The sequence below is a fragment of the Haplochromis burtoni genome, unplaced genomic scaffold (assembly GCF_018398535.1).
Source record: "Haplochromis burtoni strain Fernald_Lab_line unplaced genomic scaffold, NCSU_Asbu1 Contig_72, whole genome shotgun sequence".
NCBI classification, from domain to species: domain Eukaryota; kingdom Metazoa; phylum Chordata; class Actinopteri; order Cichliformes; family Cichlidae; genus Haplochromis; species Haplochromis burtoni.
In genome coordinates this window covers 1,526,427-1,546,933 of record NW_024582433.1, presented here as the reverse complement: position 1 = coordinate 1,546,933, position 20,507 = coordinate 1,526,427, and the positions used below count along the sequence as shown (strand labels likewise).

General features: G+C 42.8%; 1 protein-coding gene and 1 long non-coding RNA gene across 20 annotated transcripts in view; one reads left to right on the top strand and one right to left on the bottom strand.

The window, feature by feature from the left end:
• The window catches only part of dnm1a (dynamin 1a), a 51,518-nt gene that overhangs the window by 4,888 nt on the left and 26,123 nt on the right, over window positions 1-20,507 (bottom strand). For 4 of the 19 annotated variants that reach the window (XM_005930102.3, XM_005930104.3, XM_005930101.3 and 1 more), the window contains exons 15-22: window positions 18,619-18,648; window positions 18,208-18,321; window positions 5,098-5,207; window positions 4,295-4,406; window positions 4,059-4,073; window positions 3,214-3,384; window positions 2,876-3,117; window positions 2,462-2,665 (exon numbers count right to left, since the gene is read on the bottom strand). In XM_005930102.3, coding sequence (XP_005930164.1) covers window positions 2,462-2,665; window positions 2,876-3,117; window positions 3,214-3,384; window positions 4,059-4,073; window positions 4,295-4,406; window positions 5,098-5,207; window positions 18,208-18,321; window positions 18,619-18,648 — 998 coding nt within the window. Of the gene's footprint in view, window positions 1-1,601; window positions 1,639-2,297; window positions 2,335-2,457; window positions 2,666-2,875; window positions 3,118-3,213; window positions 3,385-4,058; window positions 4,074-4,294; window positions 4,407-5,097; window positions 5,208-18,207; window positions 18,322-18,618; window positions 18,649-20,507 lie in introns of those variants that run through there. The other 15 variants (XM_005930106.3, XM_042221700.1, XM_005930105.3 and 12 more) reach the window with 7 other exon arrangements.
• Window positions 12,940-14,610, top strand: LOC121814682. Its single transcript, XR_006054505.1, has 2 exons — window positions 12,940-13,287; window positions 13,832-14,610. It is a non-coding gene; the product is annotated as an uncharacterized LOC121814682 (long non-coding RNA).

Genomic DNA, 20,507 nt, shown 5'->3' with positions numbered 1-20,507 from the left:
CAAATCCACTGATAGGCATTCAAGTTTTAAGCAGCAGTTGTTGCTGATTGAAGGGAAGATTAAACTGATTGTTAAACACAACAAACAGAAGTTGACTTGTACAAATGCAAAGTGTTTGCTTGAAGGTAAACATGTAAGCAAATATGAATGTGTGACATTTTAGAGATGCAGATACACTCTCTTATTCCTAGTTAGGGCGAACCATCCTTTATTCACTCCATAATTTAGTCTAACATCTTTGCGCTCTGTACCATTGCACATTGGTATTGCCTGTTTGTCGATTCTCTTACATACGATGCTATGCCTGGTCAGTGAGTGTTACCAAAACATTCACAAGGTTTGCAGATTTTGCAAGACAATGGCAGATATGGCTCAAAAGAAATATATGCCCATTTACAGTTACATTCAAACTACAACTCAAAAACTGTTAACAGACAGTACAGCAGCCGAAACAACAGTAACATAATGGAGAATATATATATATTGTACTGTATAGCATCCATCGCCTGAGACCATGAGAACGAACTTTGGCTTCCTTTTATTCCTCTTTTCTTAGCGAGAAACTTGGAAACATTGTGTTCAAATACAATTTATCTGGCCACCTCCCAGCCCTGCATTATGACTGCATCCCACTTTGTCCCACACACAAACTCAGAGCTCAAATCATCTCAAACTGGTTTCCTAACGTGAGAATAGGAAACTACTGTACTCAAATAACCTCAACAGTCACAGTCTAGTGTCTGATCTTTTTGCAAAGCTAGCTGGGATTGCTGATGGCAGCTTACACAACTTATTCTCCAAAAAAGAATTTTTTAATCTCATTATCATTTATAAATGAAGACATGGCTTGTACTTACCAAGTGCTCTTAAAGGGTAATACATTTGTTAGTTAAACTATAGAGTATTTACCTAAAAAATAAATCACCAGTAGGGCTACTCCACATTAACTAAATCCTGCAAAGAAAAGTGATTTTGGTAAACAGAGCACCGTGTCACTAAAAGAAAGCATCAGACACATCGATATAAGCAGGTATGGGAGGGATTTTGTGGCATACACACATATACAACACAGCACCAACATTAGTTAGGTCCCGGACATCTGTTGCGAGTCTTCTTGGCCTACACCGGGGGTGTCCAACTCCAGGCCTCAAGGTTTTAGATGTCACCCTGGGTGAACACACTTAAATCAAATGATTCGTTCATTACCAGGCCTCTGGAGAACTTCAAGACATGCTGAGGAGGTAATCTGGCTATTTAAATCACCTGTGTTGGATAAAGGACACATCTAAAACCTGCAGGACACCGGCTCTCAAGGCCTGGCGTTGGACACCCCTGGCCTACACTGACAAAATGTCCTCCTTTGGTGCTCTTTACAGACAAAATAACATCAGACTGAGCTTGAATTGAGCTCAAGCCACTGATGCAAACATGCAAACACACACTCTGCGCCGGGTGTGTGTTTGCTCATGCAGCCCTCTGAGAAAACAGTGGTGAGAAAAGGAAAAGGTCATGCAGTGAAAGGGATGGTTTCTGTGAGAAAGGGAAAGAAGGAAAGTCGTTGTGATGATGATGATCATGGTTGCAGACAGTACCCAACGTACCAGTAATGTTAGTCCTCACTGGTCAGTGATAGTGATTCTGTAGAAGGAACCATAGCAGTGTGTGGGACAGAGGTGTGGCGGGGGACGGAGGGGTGAAGAAGAGGAGACAGGAGAGAGAAAAGGAGCGCAAACAGTTACAGCGCAGGAAATGACCAACATCGCATGTGCGAAGCTCTCACTCATGGCAGCTCACAGTACAGAAAAACTGGATTGGAAGATGAAAAATGGGCACTTAAAACAGATTCGTTTTAGTGAAGATGTTAAAAAGCTGTCATTTTCCAGTGAGAGCTTCGCTCAGCCACGTTAGCGTCCTCTACAGTAAAACAGGTGAGCTACTGACAGTTAGCCCCAGGTTAAAGAGGTTAGCTAGCTCACAAACACAGGAAAGGGGGGGGGGATTTTAAATGCATACAATTAATGAATACCAGAAAGGAAGCCCCTCCACATTCCCATCTCCCCTTCATTCATCAGATCATGTTTTAATTCAAAGGAATCCAGACGACCTCGCTTTTAGCAACAGATTATTTAACAGGTGATGCCTGACAACGTGACGAAAGTTTGGTGATGGCTGAAAGATACTAGCAAGGTGAAAGAAATTAGTGAGATGTTGTAGTTGTAGTGCCTATATGGGGATAACTAGCAATCTACCTATTAATCTATCCTCTATCAAAACCAGCGCTTTCTACTGTCCTTTACCTCCTTTATCCCCTCATCCAGGTGTCTTCACATCCCCCTTGTTAACAGAGAGTATCCACACTTCAGCTTTGGTGACGTCACATTATCTTAAACTGTAGTTTGGATGTCAGTGTCCTTGTAAAATCTACTGCGGCTTACTCTATGATGGAAGAGTTTCCACTCACCTAGGCACACTTGGGGGTGCGCGGTTAGGCCTGGAGGGCACGGTGGGTGGTGGCCCACTGTATGGGTCAGGAGAAGCTCCGGGGCGAGAAGGGACAGGGGGACCCCCTGCAGGAGGAGGCCCAGGTGGAGGACCACGAGAGCCTGGACGGGCCGGGGGTCCTGGTGGAGCCCTGCGGTTTGGAGTTGGACTGGTGGCCGGAGATCTTGATAAGAAAGTAGAAGTGAAGAGAGGAACATAAAAGGATAAAAACATCAGGAAAGTGTCAATAAGTCAGACGCTGCGTCTTTTTAGAATCTTCTTATTTACTTGACCATATGTCAGAATTAGACATGGGCTTTTAATATTTGTTCTCCCCAACCTGTTCCCACACGTACTCTCTCAGTCCCACAGTCTGATGTCTCATGCGCCTTACCGTCCTCCAGATCCGCTACGCTGCACCTGAAGCCAGGAATCGTCCACGGGTGGTGGCATGGCGGTGGTTACAGTAGATGTGCTGATGTCGCCGATGATGTTGAGAGCCTCCCGCAGAGCGTGGTACATCCGCAGCATCTCGTCACGGTGCTGGGCCTGCTCCTGAGACTCCTCCATCAAGCTGTTCTGGTCACCACATGAGTACAGCTGGGCCAACAGCTCAGCATTAATGAACTCTTTAGTCTGCACGCAGAGGGAGAGAAACACAGCACGCTGTCTGTCAAATCTCAAAGTCCTGTCGTCTCAGCAGGACTTACGAGACAACAGCAGCAGACTCACATTGTTGATCATGAGATGCATGATGGTCTTCGGCATCAAGTCGCGGACGGTCTTGTTGACGATTGCCATGTAAGAGTCGACCAGGTTGCGGATGGTTTCCACTTGCCGCTCCAGCTGAGGGTCCATGCTGTGCATGAGGTTGTCAGAACCATTTTCATCACCACCATCACTCTGTGAGACAAATTAGGGTTTTGTTTTAAAATGTGTGTGTAGCAGAGTTACAGAGAGGGTGATAGCACTTCAGGAATGACAGGAAGGAAAAGGTTTTCTCCAGGAAATTATATTACCAGCTGAATGATGAACACACAATTCATCAGTGTAGTTAAATGTTGATGAAAATAATTAAATAAAAAGAATTTCTTTACATTTTGCTTCCAAGAATTCAGACTTTCTAGTAATTTTTAGCATGGTCTTGAGCAATAATTCTTCAGGTTTTCTGAAGATCTTTCACACTTTCTATTGGACACGGCTTAGACATTTATTGGCTTTTCACTCATTTTCAGTCCAGTCCTCCTAACTGACCACTTTCACTGGATTATTTTTTTCTGTTTGTTAAGCCATAACAAGTTCACCTAACTCAAGGGATGAACCAGTGCTGCATTTATTAAGAAAAGATTATTTAGTCAAATTTACGCAGTTTGATAGGCATAAAATGCTATCTTTGCACCAGCAAGGTGATTCCCTATCAGTGGTTCAAAAATCTACTCCTAATGATTACGCTAAACTATCCATTTACTGATCACTGTCAGCTACACAACTCAGGTACAGGTCCATTTAAGTAAAGGTACAGTTCATGCTTTACATAGAAAACACAGAAAAGTGATCTAGTACCCAGAGTAACATACCTTTCCTTCCTTCTCCTACAACGCCAAATAGCAATGAGAGATAAAAGACATTGAAAAGGACAGATGGCAAATGAGAAACACAATAACATTAAAAGAGACTGCAGAAGGAAACATCACAGCAACCACCTGAGCTGCTACTGGACACAAATAATATGAACTGGGAATAAATTCCACATTTGTGAGAGTGTTTGCGTCACAGTGTTGTCTGTGCACGTGTGCTTTAGATTAAATCTTACCGTGACCCTTTCAGGATAAACTCCGGCTCTGAGGAAGGAGGCTTTCCAGGCATCAACGTCTTCCTGACTCTCACAAGCAAGCTCCAGCTGACGGTAGTCCTTATACACATTTCTGTGGAGACACAGTGTGAGCAGTGCACTCCAATAGTCCCATCTCATCAGCTGTACGTCCTTCCACCAGTGAAGGTTGGTAACTAAATACAGTCACTTTAATGTAAAAACTTGGAACTTGTTCTTTCCTCCAGAATTTCTGTTTTCACTTTATATTATCTTACTTCATATTTTCTACTCCACTATACTACAAAAATAGCTTTTTTGTTACTTCACAACATTTACTTTATAATTCTGGTCATTTTTAATCTACTTTTTTTTGTTTTGGATACAAAACTTGTATCATTCTTTGGGATTAAAATGCCCCAAAGTATAATTTAGTGCTTCTTATCTACAACAGTAACAACAATAAAGTCTGGCTTATATGTAGATACTTAAAAATTTCATGCAACGCTGGAAAGGGCACTCTGTACAATTTAAAACCTTTACTTTCTTAATTTAAGTTCATTTTTATTATACTCTTGTCCTTTTACATTGGAATAATTTTTACTTAGGACTTTAAATTATCTGCAGACTTCCCCAATATCGGGATATTCTTTAAGCTTTACAACTACATCCTCACTGGCTGTCACACAGAAATCCCAAAACTCATTTAATGTAAACATAAAAGTGGGCGAAAGAGCAACTTTTAACGCTGTGGTGCATTTAAGTTGTTTCTGCGTTACAGTGTTAATGTGTGTGTCTAATAACACCTCTGTTCGGTGTTGAAGAGGGCAAAAATATGCTTGCTGGACATGAAGCCTTTCTCCACATCGCGCAGCTTCAGGTTGTCGACCTGCAGCATGTACTTCTTCTCCTTCTCCTGCAGGGGGTGAAAGAGACACAGCAGTGAGTAGAACGAGGAGGAAGACTTCCCTGATAAAGAGGAGAAAGGGTCATGCAGATACTCTCACTGTATAAAAAAAGAGTCGCTTTAAAGGAAAAACTAGTGCAGATGCTGCATTATGCTCACTCTGGGCTGTGAAATTTAGAGCTACGCATACAATTGTATTATGTAACATATATAGTAAATGGTGAGTGTGTGAAAAAGTTTTTGAGTCATTAGTTTGCGCTGCTGATACAGACAAAAAGATAGCAGGCTAAAAGAGACAAGCGGATAAAAAAGGTCAGCGGAAATGAAGAGCAAAAGCTCGCACATTCAGTTCTACAGCAGACGAAAGAAAAGCAAAGGAGATGGATGGGAAAGTACAGTCTGTGGTTTTGATTACAGTTGTGCAGAGTCAAGGGGGTGGGGGGGTGGGGGGGAGAGAGCAAGCAACAAATGAGAAACACACAGACAGAAAGAGAGAGGGAGAGCGTTCCAGGCTAGAAATCTCTTGTACTTGTAAATTTGCACACAACATATGATACACAGACGTCCAACTATTTATGAATCAGGGAACCTCAAAGTTTGTCAGCTCAGTCTGATCTCTATCTTTATCTCAAGCAAATAAACTCTCTCTCTCTCTCACACACACACACACACACACACACACACATATATATATATATATGCCGCGGTTGGACTTCTCAAAGTCTATTGATAGAAAATCCAGTTTCTTGAGTCACGGTGCATAATATGCTGTGTGTGTGTGTGTGTGTGTGTGTGTGTGTGTGTGTGTGTGTGTGTGTGTGTGTGAACGAATAAAATGAGAATTAACAAAATGAGATTCCAAAAATAGCATGAGGTTGGTGAGTTTCTAACAAACATTCTCTAAACACAACACACGAAAACACACACACACACACACACACACACACACACACACACACACACACACACACACAACAAACACACACACACCACACACGCACACGACACATACACACCCCTGCTTTGGTTCCAAACAGCACCTTTTTAGCGTAGTCTTAACTAACCTTAAAACATCTGGATGGCTAACCACGGACTTGCCCTGCCCAACTCAGCATGTGTGTGTGTGTGTGTGTGAGGTTGTGTGTGTGTGTGTGAGTGTGTGTGTGTGTGTGTGTGTGTGTGTGTGTGTGTGTGTGTGTGTGTGAGTGTATGTGTCTCACAGAGAGAGCAAGACAGACGGGGATTGAATGTGTGACAAACTCCTTCATCAAAGGATTTATGAGCTGTGCAGCCAAATGGTCATATCCCCTGAATGCATGTAAAACATCACAGAGACACACATAAAGACACAAACACATTTGGCAGCGCCCGTACGCCGAGGTGTCCGCTACCCAAAAAAAAGACGGCTACACAAGAAGTCGCCCCAGGCCGCTGAAAGCTGACATCATTATTTTATAAAGCTGGTGAGTTCCCATCCCCCCATTTCTCTCTTTTTCTTCAATTTCACCATCATCTCTTTTCTTTCTTCACCCCCTCCCCTCCCTTGTTCCTTTCACTCTCTGGCTTTCCCTCTCCCTGGGAGTGAGCAACCTTGGATTGATTCATACATTTTCCTCTCCTCTGGCCAGTAAATCCAGTCAGGAAAAATGGAAACAGGGGAAGAGGAGGGGCAGCGAATGTGCACATGATGTGGGGAAGGTAAAGAGAAAATACGCCAACACGGAGAATAACTATGTTATACAAGAACAGCAACAGTAAGAGAGAAATACAAATGATTTCTTGAGTTTTCTTGAATATTAGTGGGGGGTGCAGATGCTGTGAGAGTGGAAGATTTGAGTTTGAGGTTTGATCAGTCTGGCAACCACACATGCCAGAAAGTCAAACAACAAATTGATGAATACCAGATATCTGCTAAGTTTGTCCATGTATTTGTCCTATTGCAACATCAAATAAGACCATTATCAGTCAGCCAGTTTCTTGTGTGTGCATGTGTTTCTTTTTTATGTGTGTGTACTAGGATTGGGGGGGAAGTAGGTGCTTGAGTGCTTTGCCATATGCTCCTATAAAATCCAGGCAGTGTGAGTGGGCAACGTTACAGATTTCAGATGTTAAGCACACTCGCAGGGACGCATGAGAAAACAAACCTGCAGATGCACACATGTGGTCTGAAATGCACACTTTCTCTGCACAGGACCAAGCTTCAAGTAGACACACACACACACACACACACACACACACACACACACACACACACACACACACACAGGTCATTTGGGCTCACTTGGACACGAAGCTCCTGATTTTGATAGCTGCTAAGCAGGATTTCAGCTCTAGATGAGCATCCGTGGTCTCATCTTTCATAAGTTATCCTCATGAAAGATCTTTAGAGTGAAACTTCTAATAAGTCGTAGTAGTCGCTCTATTAAAAAAGCTGCGTTAAGGGCTAACTGGTACAGACTAATAATTTTTTGCATCATATAAAATAGGAAACGCCTTCTGTGCACAGGTTGTGCAAATTAACTTGAAGCACATGATTAGTTTGCTTTTTCATTGGGCACAATTGGTTAAATCCTTCTTTCATAATGGTTACATTGTTCATTTTTATCAGGTTATCCTATGTTAAAAAACAGACGGGCGTAAAATGTGTTCTGCTTATTATATGGGACGTTTTTTAGGCAGGTGCTTTGAGAAAATTAGTCACAGTGTTTGACTAAATCCATCTGTCATTACTTAATTAATATTCCACAGAGTTTCCATTACTCTTTAGATTGATTGTAATTGTATTGGCATCAATGCAGAAATAGCAGAGGCTGATTACCACCAGACTGAGCTGCAAAAATACACCTTTTTAGGTTTAGTTTGATATTTTCTTTAAACACTTTTACATTTTTTCACTTGTACACAAAACACAGGTGTGATCCTTGTTGGGGGGGTTTTATGGGTTTGTTTGTTTTTTCGTCTGAACACCCACACCACACACACACACACACTACAGGCGGGCACTTAGTAGTTGGTATTTGGAGCAGTGTGTGAACAAAGTGCTTTTCATGGTTTTGTTTTGCTAGTGTGTAAGAGCAGGCTCATTATAGAGAGTCAGGGGAAGTTCACTTCTGGATTCGTAAAGGAACTTCACCACTCCGTACGCCATCCCAAAAAATATCTAAAAGAGTCAAACACATAAAACGTTCGAATATGGGCATTTCTCACACACACTTGGAGGTGGTAAACACCAAAACACACACATATATGGGAACATTAACCAATTAACACTCTGAAACAAATCGGAGTAGTTTGGTTGGCGAAACCATGAAGATACTCGTTTACAGCATCCATGTTGTTTTAAGAGGCTGGATGTCTTCGTATGTGTGCGTGCACGTGTGTGCGGTGGTGCGTTACTGTGTATGTTGATGGGAGTCTGATAGAAAAATCCTGGTGACTTGGGCCATGCATCAAAGGCCTGCGGAGAAGCCGCACGGCATCTGGGAGCAATAACGTTGCTTCTAACCCTTCATTACCACAAAGACTGGGCCCTGGGTGGCAGCCAATGGTAATTTTCACAACCCTCCTCCTCACCTCCCTCTGCTTTTCTTTCCCTCCATTCTTCTGCCATTTTCCCCATTGACTTCTGTCTTTAAGAAGAAAAAAAATTAAACACAGAGGGGATTTCTTTTAAAAAAGGCGCACGGAGAAAGTAGTATAGAGTGAGGCTCAGTGGGTTTGATGCACTTGTTCAGACCAATTTCATCAATTTATAGATTTTTGTAGGAACCGATTTGTCACAACGTTCTTGTAGAAAAGATTTGTTTGTGAACATAAGCATCTTTTCGTTGTGTGTAACGAAAAAACCCACTGACGTACGCAAAAGCCATGTTTGGTCTGTGAGCAACATATGAGAAACAGAGACGGCATCTGAGGAAACCTAATTTGACTTAATGCTGTTTGGACTTTATTTAAAGTAAGGCCACATGTTGCCAATATTTAAATGAGGAACAGACAATGATTTAGCTAAGAGAATTACAACGCTGAAGAGCTGGATTGGAGCTATTCTGGGGCAGTGTGTAAAAACACACAGCTGTTCATGACTCATCTGGCTGAAGATTGCGCAATAATGCTCATAACAAATCACCTTGAGCAACGTGCCAGGGCCCACACTCTATAATCCTCCATTTATCATGCAAAAGTGCCTTTTTGATAACAGCATGTCAGGTGCACATGTTTCAGGAACTCGAATCTAATCTGAAACGTCCAATTTCGCAGTGATATGAACATTAATTCTCACATTTTCTTTTTTATGACAAGGTTTTGGCTCCTTCGATTATCTTTTTTCATTCCTTCTTACAGAAAAAAAACCCCCCAACAGCCTTTGAGCTTTGCTTTGAGATTTTCCTGTGGGAACTGCACAAACGTGAACAAATGTCTTTGTGGAGAGATGAAACATGCTGACTGCAGTTGAACGCAGCCTGGCAGGTTAGTGATACCTTCCTGTTTAGTGGTTAATTGCTAAACAGTCAATTATCTGCCCTGAATTTACTCCTGCAGAAGGTCAGTGTTACAACCTCGGGGCTATCAAGGGCATGTGATCAATCACCGTTGACCACCAAAGCGTAAAAGAAAGGTTGGCCAGCAGACTGACTATATAAACACACGCTAAAATCCACACACGGCGGCAATCTTGTCTGGTGGAGGGCAAATGTTCAGCTGGTGTGTTTTGTGTCTCACAGCAAAACTCCCAGTACAAACCAGTCACAGCTAAATGACATGAAACCCCAGTTCCCTCACAAGCAAATGAGGCACGCAAGCGTCTGCCAGTGTTCACGCATGTTTTTCATGTAAGGATTATGTACCTTAAGGTAAACACGTGATGTCAGAATACGGGGGAAACACTGTGAATGCTTTTATAGAAAATGTAAATGCTACACTTGGCACTGACCCACAGACATTTGCAGTAAGTTCAGTCTCGTGAAACTTCATGAGCATTAAAGCTGTGTCAGGCTAAAAGTCAAAGAAATAAAAAAGCATGAAATAAAAAAAAAACAAAATATAATTATAAATATCCATACATCTTTGGAGAAATGCACTTTATTTTATAATGTGTAAAACAGTCACAGAAATAGCAAAAATGTATGTTTTATACATTTTTAAACCTCAATAAAATTGCCACGCAGATACACATACACAGCTGTGTTTCCATCACATCAGCGGCCGTTACCTCCAATTATATTAATTGCCTAGAAACTTCGCCTCACCCTGTACCTACTGACAGCCCAACCCCAACCTTGAACCTGAAGCTCACTTTAATTTAACTCTAAACAAACAAATTCATCGCTTAGTGAGCTATGTTGTGGTCACTTGGATCCTCGAGTCACCCGTATACTTTGTTTCATGTGGTCATTTTTGTTCTCACCCTATGCTCCATGTTTCCAAAAGAGGAACATCATCAGCATTATCATATCATAAACTAAATATATGAACAAACCAGCCTGTGTCCCTCACCCTTCATTTCTATAATCTCAAATCTTCTTTTCCATTCATGACAGATTTTATCATTCTTACAGCCTTTCTGACTTTCCCTGCTACATCATCCTGCGCTCACTTCCATTAACTTAAGTATGTTTAATATCTCAAACAGACATTTATCACCCCTTAATCATGTCGCTACATTCTTTTTTTGTGTCTCTATCTCCCAGCCTCTGACGCTGGTGGCCTAGGCCTTTTTTGCATGGGTTCTCTCTGTCCAAAGAAATGCTTGTTCGGTTAACTGGCGCTTCTAAAATGTGTCCGTCTCTCTGTATTTTTTGACCTTGTGATGGACTGGTGGCCTGTTAAGGGTCCTCATGGCCTCACCCGCTGTCGGCGTGGTCAGGCTCCAGCAGCCCTGAGCTGGATAAATGAGACGGATGAGGCTCCCAGTGTTTCCTGAGCCCTTTCCTCAAGCCACTGTCTTTTTTAAATATGCTCCTTTCAACAGATAAGCACCGCTGATACGATATCACATGAGAGAAAGGAAAAATAACCGAGCTATTATGCGGTTCACATTTTCTGTTACCCAAAGAATTATGGCTGTTTGTCTCTGGATAGAAAATGAGCTGCAAAGTTTCACAGAAACACGCACATTAAAACACATTCAGCCGTTCAGATTTACAGGCTGCTTCCACAATTACGTACAGAGCGCTCTCTTAAATACATTTACAGAGCAACACCCGCAATCTTATCTTCCCCACATGCAACGCACGAAAGACACAGTTTCGCCCACGAACTGGCGGAGCTGCTGTCAAAGCAGGAAAAACAAAGTCAGAACCTTGAGGTTTTTCTGTGACAGTATTAAGCAGCTGTATTTCACGGCAAGACGGAATAACATGGGAGCGCAGATCACGCGTGTGTATGTGCATACTTTCTCAGCATTTCTGGCTTCCCTGACTAAGAGTCTGAAAAGTAAGCTGTCTGCCTGGTCATCCAAACAGTGGAAACAATGTTAGCGCGACCGCAGCATTTCCCCCACCTACCCATTAAAATTCACTCTTTCCAATCCTCCAAACCCTAAACTCGACTGCAACACTAATCCATTTTATGTCCTATGAGGATTGGTTTCTGTAATTCTCTTTTTCTGGCTTGCTAGGTTTTTTTTTTTTTCATTTTTTTCTTGGACCTCCTTGTTCATGGGGCATCGTTTCGCCCCCCATTTTGAAGTTCTTCCCCATTTTTCTAGCCGTTCCAAGCGGTACTGCTGACTCGTCTCTCGTGGGATCGTGCCTGCTTTGATTTGGAGCTCAGGTCGGAGCTCAGAAACCGCAGCTAAAACAAACACATGGCCTTGGCCACCACTACACTGCACACGTACTACTACACACACACACACACACACACACACACACCTGGAAACACTAGCACTAATTACTCCTGTCTGCTAGAAGTAAGGACCAAACCTAACTGTGAGTGCGTGTGAAGCCCTAGAAAGTAAAGGAGGAACTTTTGACTGGTTGTGTCTCAACACTGCCTTTTCCCTCCTCTTTTGCACACACACACACACACACACACACACGCACACATGTCTTTCGCCCTGGTTCTGATTTACCAGTCGTATGTCACCCTTCCAAGCAGCAACCAACCCACCCCCCTTGCCACCACTCTGTGTGTGTGTGTGTGCTGGGAAGGCTGCAGAGCTGCATAAAGGGCTCTTTATTCGAGTCGGACAGGGAGAGGAAATCAGCTTTAGAAATAAAAACAGAAGGAGCAAGAGAGAGATGGAGACCACAGGGCTGCACATCTGGAGTTATTACAAGGCTTCCTCCTGCTTGCCAAGAAAACGCCGACATTCCTGCCCCTTTCTACAAAGACCACGGAGCCTCTCCTCTCATCCAGGCTCACTCCTACATGCACAAATCCATCACTCATACTCATAATATATATATTTATATATGTATGCTCACATGTATCAAAAGCAGCGATGCACTGCATTGAGAACACGCAAATGCTTTGCGAAACACATAAATGCCTCCATGTGAGAGCGCAAACGCGTCCACATACGCTTCCACTAAAAGGCTCCCTCCCTCTGCAGCCAGTCCTTCACTCCCTTTCCAAACTTTTACAACACGCAGGCCAAATGAATGTGTCTCACTTCCTGTTCACCTCTGACCTTCCACTTTCTCCCTGCAAGCCAGAAGAGGGAGACTGGAAAAGGAGGGGTGAGCCAGACAGAGGGAGTGGAGAGAGAAAGAAGAGAGGAGAAAGGAAAAATAGGGGGCCGGCGAGCTCCTCCTCTTTCTCTCTCCATATCTCCTCTCTCTCTCTCTCACTCCTTTTCTCCTTCTGTCTCTCAAAGGGAGAACTTGGTGGCCAGTCCCTTGCCACGTCGAACCTCCAGCCAGTCCACCTTGCCTGCTACCGGAGATCCCCCTTTGTCTTTTTCTTTTCTTTTTTTTCCTTTTTTGCTCTAGGAGCATTTGAACCCCGATCAGCCAAGGTTTCCCTCAGCAGTGTGGCAGCAGCGCTGAATGAAAGAACAGGCAAATTCAGCAAGGATTTGGGAAAGAAGAAGCATCACCTAACGCAGAAAGATGCAAAGAAGTGAAACAAGATCGCCAAGACGCAGGTATCCCCCGCTTTCTTTCTTTCCATTCGGCGTACGTCTAAGGAGACGAAAGGTTGCATACTCCGGCGTTTTAGAGGGACGTGTTGGGTTGGGAGGATTTCGGCTGACCACAAATATTATCTGATAAGATCTGTTCCAGGGAGATTAACAGCACTTGCACTTGCAGCTGTTTTTAACCATAAGTACTTGAAACTCTAATGACTTTTGTTCGGTTTGGACTGAAATTTTAAGGGAACTAAATGGGGCTTAGGCTGCACTAATTTGGGCTAAATAGGTTGACCATTTTTGTGTGTTTTGGCATCTGTGCTGGGCTTTATTTTTTGCCTTTAATCTTTTCTAAATGCAGAATTCTTGCAAAGAAATACTAGTTACTTTGTTACATTAATATTTAAGACCAAAATTCTCAGATTAAAAAGCATATAATTGGCCGATGAGTAATTAAAGTTCATTGGCTACATATAACAGATTTATGACTTCTAAATGTGTTATATTTGATATTAAACATTAATTAAACACTTTCTGTGTGTTTGTGTTTCCCCCGTAGAGCTCGGTGAGGAATGTTGCTTTTCACAGCGGGAAACAGGAAGGAATGTCACAGAATCTGCCAATCAGCGCCTATCACCTCCGTCTAACCTCTCCCGCTCCTCCTCCACCACCACCACCTCCTCCTCCATCCCTTCCATCCCAGCTCACTCAATCATCCCCGATCGGCCCTTTGCGGCAGTCAGACTGCGAAGATAAGCCAGGCCCCGGAGCCTGGCTGCAATCACAGTGAGTACGATTAAGAGTGTGTGTGGTGATATATCTGATTCTGATTCTGAGCGCATAAGTAAAGAGTCCTCCACAGCGCTACCCTTCAGCCGCCCGGCCCGCCTGCCCAGTGTTCAGACTACCTGTTCAGGAAGTAGTGGTTGTACAGTAGTCTGCACATTGGTTAGGCTGGCCGGGGAAGCACAGGACGACTGCCTAAAAAAAGCAGGATGGGGGGGGGGTAAAAAAAAAAAGTGAGAGCCCTCCAAAGGGCATTCAGCAGGCACAAGCACATCAGGCTGTGGGAACACGCAGCTGCACCACCCCTCGTCCATCTGGACCAGCCCGGGCACGAGCCTAAATAAAGCACCCAAAGGCTCCACCGCAGAAGGCCTAGCCCTCGCCCAGGATGGATTTATGAGTGATGGAGAAGTCCTAAAATTTTGAAAACAGACCCATCAGGTTGTACTCTTATTAAGCTATATGACGTTTGTGTAACCAAGACCTCACTCTGCGACTCAGCTTGTGAAAAATATTTAAAAATCGTCACAATAAAGAGGCTTAAGTTTTCAATGTTGTTGTTTTTCTTTTTTTCTTGAGCAACTTATCACACATATACGGGCTCCACGAAAAGTAAATAAACACCACAGGCATATAGATATAAGTGATGGTTGCGAGACATTTTTAACATCTTGTTTATTTTCCTATGCAACCAAAAGCTGAAACCAGAAAAGTTCAGCCACACAGAAAAAAACCCAAAAAGATAACTAAAGCGCACAGTAAACCTCCAGCGTCACACTGCACTCATAATGAAAATGTACAATTATGCCTCTTGCTTTCCCTGCATCAGCTTGCGGCCGCTTTACCTCAAATGACCATGTAATGTGCAGAGAGGCAGGAAGCCACCAGACAGAAATGTTGAAAGAGCAGCCACTCTATCATTGTCTGTTCACCGTTTTGTTTTTGGGTTGGCTTTTTTTTGTTTTGTTGCTTTTTATATAGCTCTCCCGCCAAAAAAAGACAGAAAATTGTGGGTTTTAGTGTTTGTAGGTGATGTCATGTGAAAAGTTACAAGTTTAGCTACCCCCCTCCACTTGCGGCCCCTTGCTTCTACTTCTTCTCTGGGACCACAGTTTACCTTCGGGCCTGCCTGTCTTTGATAAAGCAAACCCGCAGTGTACCGTATCGAATCCCCACTCCCTCGCAAACACGCCAAAGCAAAAGAAACGTTCACACGGTGCCTCATCACAGAGCATCGTCTTCAGGAATGAACACCACAAAACCAACCTGTTTCCATTTACAGCCCTGCCACCAAACACACAAGTGTATATGCATTTATATATATATACACACATACACACACCCATAACGCACAAAGCAAAAGTCCATGTGCATGCACACACACACACACACGCTCACCATTAAAGCAGACATGTTACTATGAGTGTGCTGAAAGCAGCGGTCTGCTGTTTCCCCCCAGGATGTTTACAGCTGGGATCACCAGGAGAGTCTGGCTTTCTGGCAGCTTTACAGCACGAGCAGGGAAACCCGGGCAGACACACACATGCGCAGTGACTGAACACACACACATACACAAAAGAAAAAGGGCACCCAAAGTTAATACAGGCACTAAAAAAAATCAAATGAAATCAAGCCATTTGTGCCTTTGTACTATTGTCAATGTGAAAGTGCGGTTGTCACATGCTTGTGTAAAAATATGGATTTGATTATACCAATGCACGGCTATCACAAGCGTTACAAGTCTATAAAATCCAGTGTTTTACATTCATATACACAATGTTTCTTTACAACCATTTTTTTTCTCAATTTGTGGCTCATCCCCCTCACTTTCACTCTGCTTTGGGAAGCTTTAAGCTTTAGAGCGGCCTAATTCAAAGAACTGGCATGTCCTGTGGTAATACAGACCAGAAGGCTTCTAAGAGCACACACACATGCATGTGTGCACACACGCACACACTAATCAAAACATCCTGGCACCACTACTTGGGCCGAAAGTTATTATTAGTGTCTGGAGGTGGAGTGTGTCCATGTGTGTATGCGTTTGCCAGACCATGGCGAGGGTTTTCCCCGTGACAAGCGGCACCACCAATAAAACAGTCGTGTGCTGATTTTGCAAGATGGTGCAAATAACATTTCAACGCATATACGTGGAAAAGGGTGTGCAAAAATGTGGAGTTTTCTGTATGCACTGATGCATTTTTCCCCCTGAAATTAAACAAAGCATCATATTTTGGCAGGTCTCCACCCAGGTGGTCAGCATAATTCCTTCGGAGTACTCTAGTGTGTGAGGGGCTTATGTAAAATGTCGGATATAAAACATCACGTAAACTTTTTTTAGGCTACAGCTACAGCAGCAGGCTGAGCTGAGCTGTAACGTCAGCACGTGGTGTTGGTTCTAGGTCTCCATGCGTCCTCACAGCTCCATGTTCAAATAAATAGACATTATGAGAGAGAGGTAACAGATGGAGGGAGGAGACAGGAGTAAAAAAAATAGGAGACTGTGACAAGGAAAGACTGAGACAGAATGCAAGAGGCGAGGAAAGGATGACAGACTGTTTCTTTTGTTTTTTGGGAAGAACATTTGAGGACGTCGCTGGGAAAGAAGGAGGGAGGGAGGATGTAATGTACCAAACCAGCCCTTCCTACCTCTTTTCCCCCCCCCCCCCCCATTTGTGCTACCTTTTCTCCCCACTTTCTCTCCTCACATGGTCCTTGTTACTCCTGCTGCTAACCAGCTAACGAGAGACACTCCTGCCTCCACCCCTGCGATCCAGTCCCCCTCTCACTTTGTGCCCCTTCTTTGAAATAAAGTAGGTTTATTAGAAACAGCTTGTGTGTGTGTGTGTGTGTGTGTGTGTGTGTGTGTGTGTGTGTGTGTGTGTGTGAATTAGGAACAGGGCAATGCAAGGGCTCTGGTATGCACATATGTGTGCCAGCTTCAATGTCTGACATGCTGTGGGGTCCTGACTTTTTAGAAGGACTGCCATCACACACACACACACACACACACACACACACACACACACACACACACACACACAGCCTGATGTCAGCGCGCACAGAGGCTGTGGCTAAGGCTTGGAGACAGCGAGACTGTGGCTAGCTCCTAATAGTTCTGCAAAGCATCATGGGATACCGCTTTGACCAGTAAGTCCAGTAACAAAGCATGTCAGGGAGAATCATATCAGTGTGCAGAAGATAACACTGACCAGCAGTCATAGCTGCAGTGGAATGAATGTTGGACCAGGTCATGGAGAATAAACACTCGGATCCCAGGAAAATTGTGTCGGGTTGTGCGGTAAAGATGCAGAAAAACCGCCAGAGTAAAATGTAATTTCATAGTGTCATACAGTAGGAATCGGATCACAAGACTACATGCTTTATAATCAAATTATACTGTGAAGAAATGTCAATTTTGTCAAGTTTTGTTTTTCCCAAACAAGCTTTTTCCTAATTATATGAAACCACCAAACTCCAAAGTCCTGTCAAACTGAAGTACACCAAAAAACGGAGCGGCTGACTAGTCTGACGTTTACTAAACACAGAAAAATCTCTGTCAGCACATAAGTTGGAACACAAGAATCAAAAGACTGTTGATCTGTGGTCATTTGCACTGCACGGACATTATATTGTTTATCCATCAGGGGGCACTATCCAGTTTATTTTTCAACTCGTTAAATGACCCATTTTAAGTCCTTTTCTGGGTTTTTTATTTATATATTATGGTCAACACACACAAAAGCAAAAAACAACATGTCTCAGATCATCATCATAAGATTTTCAAATATTGATCTGAGCCTTCAAAACGGAGTTTCAGTCGGGTTTAACTTTGAATCAATTATCCTGCAAAGAACCCTTTGTTTCCCTTTCAAAACAAAACTCTGTTTCTATGCAGTAACAAGTACTTGTAGTGCAGTGTTGCATACTTTTATGAATCTCTTGCGCTGCATTTTTCTTTGGAAAACACTACAAAGCAGTTGGCTGATGCTTCGGGCAGATGATTCAGTCATCAGGTCTGCAGCTCAGACCGCAAACAGAACTCTAAACCAAGACTTTGAGTGTGCAGATACTGAAACATGCAAACACACACAAACACCCTGACCGTGTGACTCCGTGTGCACGAGTGACTTTACGTGAACTCTGTCTCACCTCATCATCCTTGTACCAGGACAGACTCTCGGCGGTGAGTACAAACCAGTACTCCTTGGCGCCTCCCTTCATGATGCCGATGTTATTAATGGTCAGCCAGCCCTTCCTGATCACCTGAGAAACAGACAGATATAGTAGACACACAGAAAGGAAATGAGCTGAAACTCAACCAGCATTTGCACATTTCACAAAGTTAACATTAACATCCATCAACCTTTACATTTACAGACATTTACCACACACATATGTAGGCCTACCTACACAGCAGAAGTGAATGAGCTAACAAAAACGCTCAGCTAACCACCAACACACTCCTCGCACTCGCTCTCTTTTTTCTCCTCAGCTCTCTTGTATTTCATTCCCTCCACTTTACAGTCACACATACAGTACGATGGTGTGCAGGTTATTTACCTTGAACCGATCGTTAACTCCTCTCTCCGGCTGAATGAGAATGTGGAGAGAATATTACAAAGCTATGCCAGCATAGGGCATTTAGTAAAAGGCCAAATACACACGACTGATCAACTGCCAGCACATATGGATGGCAGCAAGGGGACAGCAAGCAGGGTGAGGGACGAGGCAGATAAGGAGGCTGCAGTGGCCCGTGTCACCTTTTGAAGATCATGCAGTGAAATGCATGCGATCCTGTTTTATGCTACACTGTAGGTATGAGCTTTGCAAATGGAAGCAGCCGATTAATTATCTGAGCAAGAGCATTGAAATAACATACATTCAATTCAGCTGTTTCCCTTTAAAGTAGTTTAAAGCAGAATAAAATAATTTAAAGCCTGGCAATTACCTACCGACAATGTAAACCCTTAAAAAAAGTCTGGATGGATTTATGAAGTCCATTCATTTGTGTCTTTTGGATCACTATTGAGCAATTCAACTCACTTATGTTCTTCTGATGGTTTCTGGACAACAATAAGGGTCCACAGCACACACTTAAAGACATAATTCTTTGCCCTCATAAATATAAAGTAGTAATTTGGGGTTAAATGCAACTGAAAAATATATCATATATATAATAAACAAAGGAAAAAATGCTTTGTGTAAACTGAATGTCCGCCAATCACATAAAATTAATTTGTCCAGAGTCAATTAAATGTAACAGTTTACACTGTACTTATGTAACCAAATTACATTGGTAAATTTACATGTAATCAGATTACTTAGAGTCAGTATTTTGGGATTTTTTTTTTTAGAAAAGACAAATAATCTATAATCTGGCTATCAGCCTGTTCTTATAGAGTCAACGCCTTTAGGTCTTGTCACTGTTTTGCCTTATAAAAGGAGGTCTAATGAGACGTGTTTTAAGTTTTACATGAGGGACTTGCTCTACATTTAAATAATTAATAATTAATCTCTATAAAAAGTTTATTCTTCTTGAACATTTAGATTAGGATCTATCATAAGGTGTGGTTAGCTTTAAGCATAACTTGGTGGCCTGTAAAGGATTTGTAATATTTGAAAGATTATCTAAGACACAGAGGTGTTTTCAGAAACATTTTTAATGTTGAGTTTCTACTTTCATGTTCTCCTAAATTTCCCTGCATGGAGGTCAGACCAGCAGTGAATGAGAAGAGCAGAAGCTTCAGGGTCTTTAAGGGCCAATGATATCCATCTATAAACAGGATGTTAAGTTCACCACTTTGCTTACAATGTGCCCCTAACCTTTGACCCTTCTCTGGGTGGTTGCAGTGACAGCTACAGGGATGCCATATGTCTGCAGGTATTCATGTCCTCTGGACTTCTGTGTTACTTTGAATTTAGAAGAGGCAGGGGAACGCTAAGACCCCTTTGATCAATATTTCGAGGGAAAATATTTATCAGAATTTTTTCAGACTCTCTTCTTTTCTGTCTTTTGTCTTTATTGCTTCTTTAGACGTGTGACTCCCTCTTCATGTAGTTCAAGCTACTGCTGGGGGGCATCTATTTACTGCCAAAGCAAATCAACTGCAGAGCCAAAGCCACACTGAACATCTCCAAACTGGGCCTTTCTGAAAGATGCATGTGGGGTTCACGCACACACACACACAAAATAACATTATACAACAGAGAATCACACTGCTTTTTATGTGCACAAAAGCTTTTTATGGCATATTTACAACCCTGAAATGTAATTGTGTTTCTGTGGGGATGACATAGCTGAAAAAAAGGAGAACAAGGAAACAGCCAAGCATCTCTAACTACAGTCACCTGCTAATCTACTAGCACTTACTCTGAATGTTATTTCATACACACACACACACACACACACACACACACACACACACACACACACACACACACACACACAC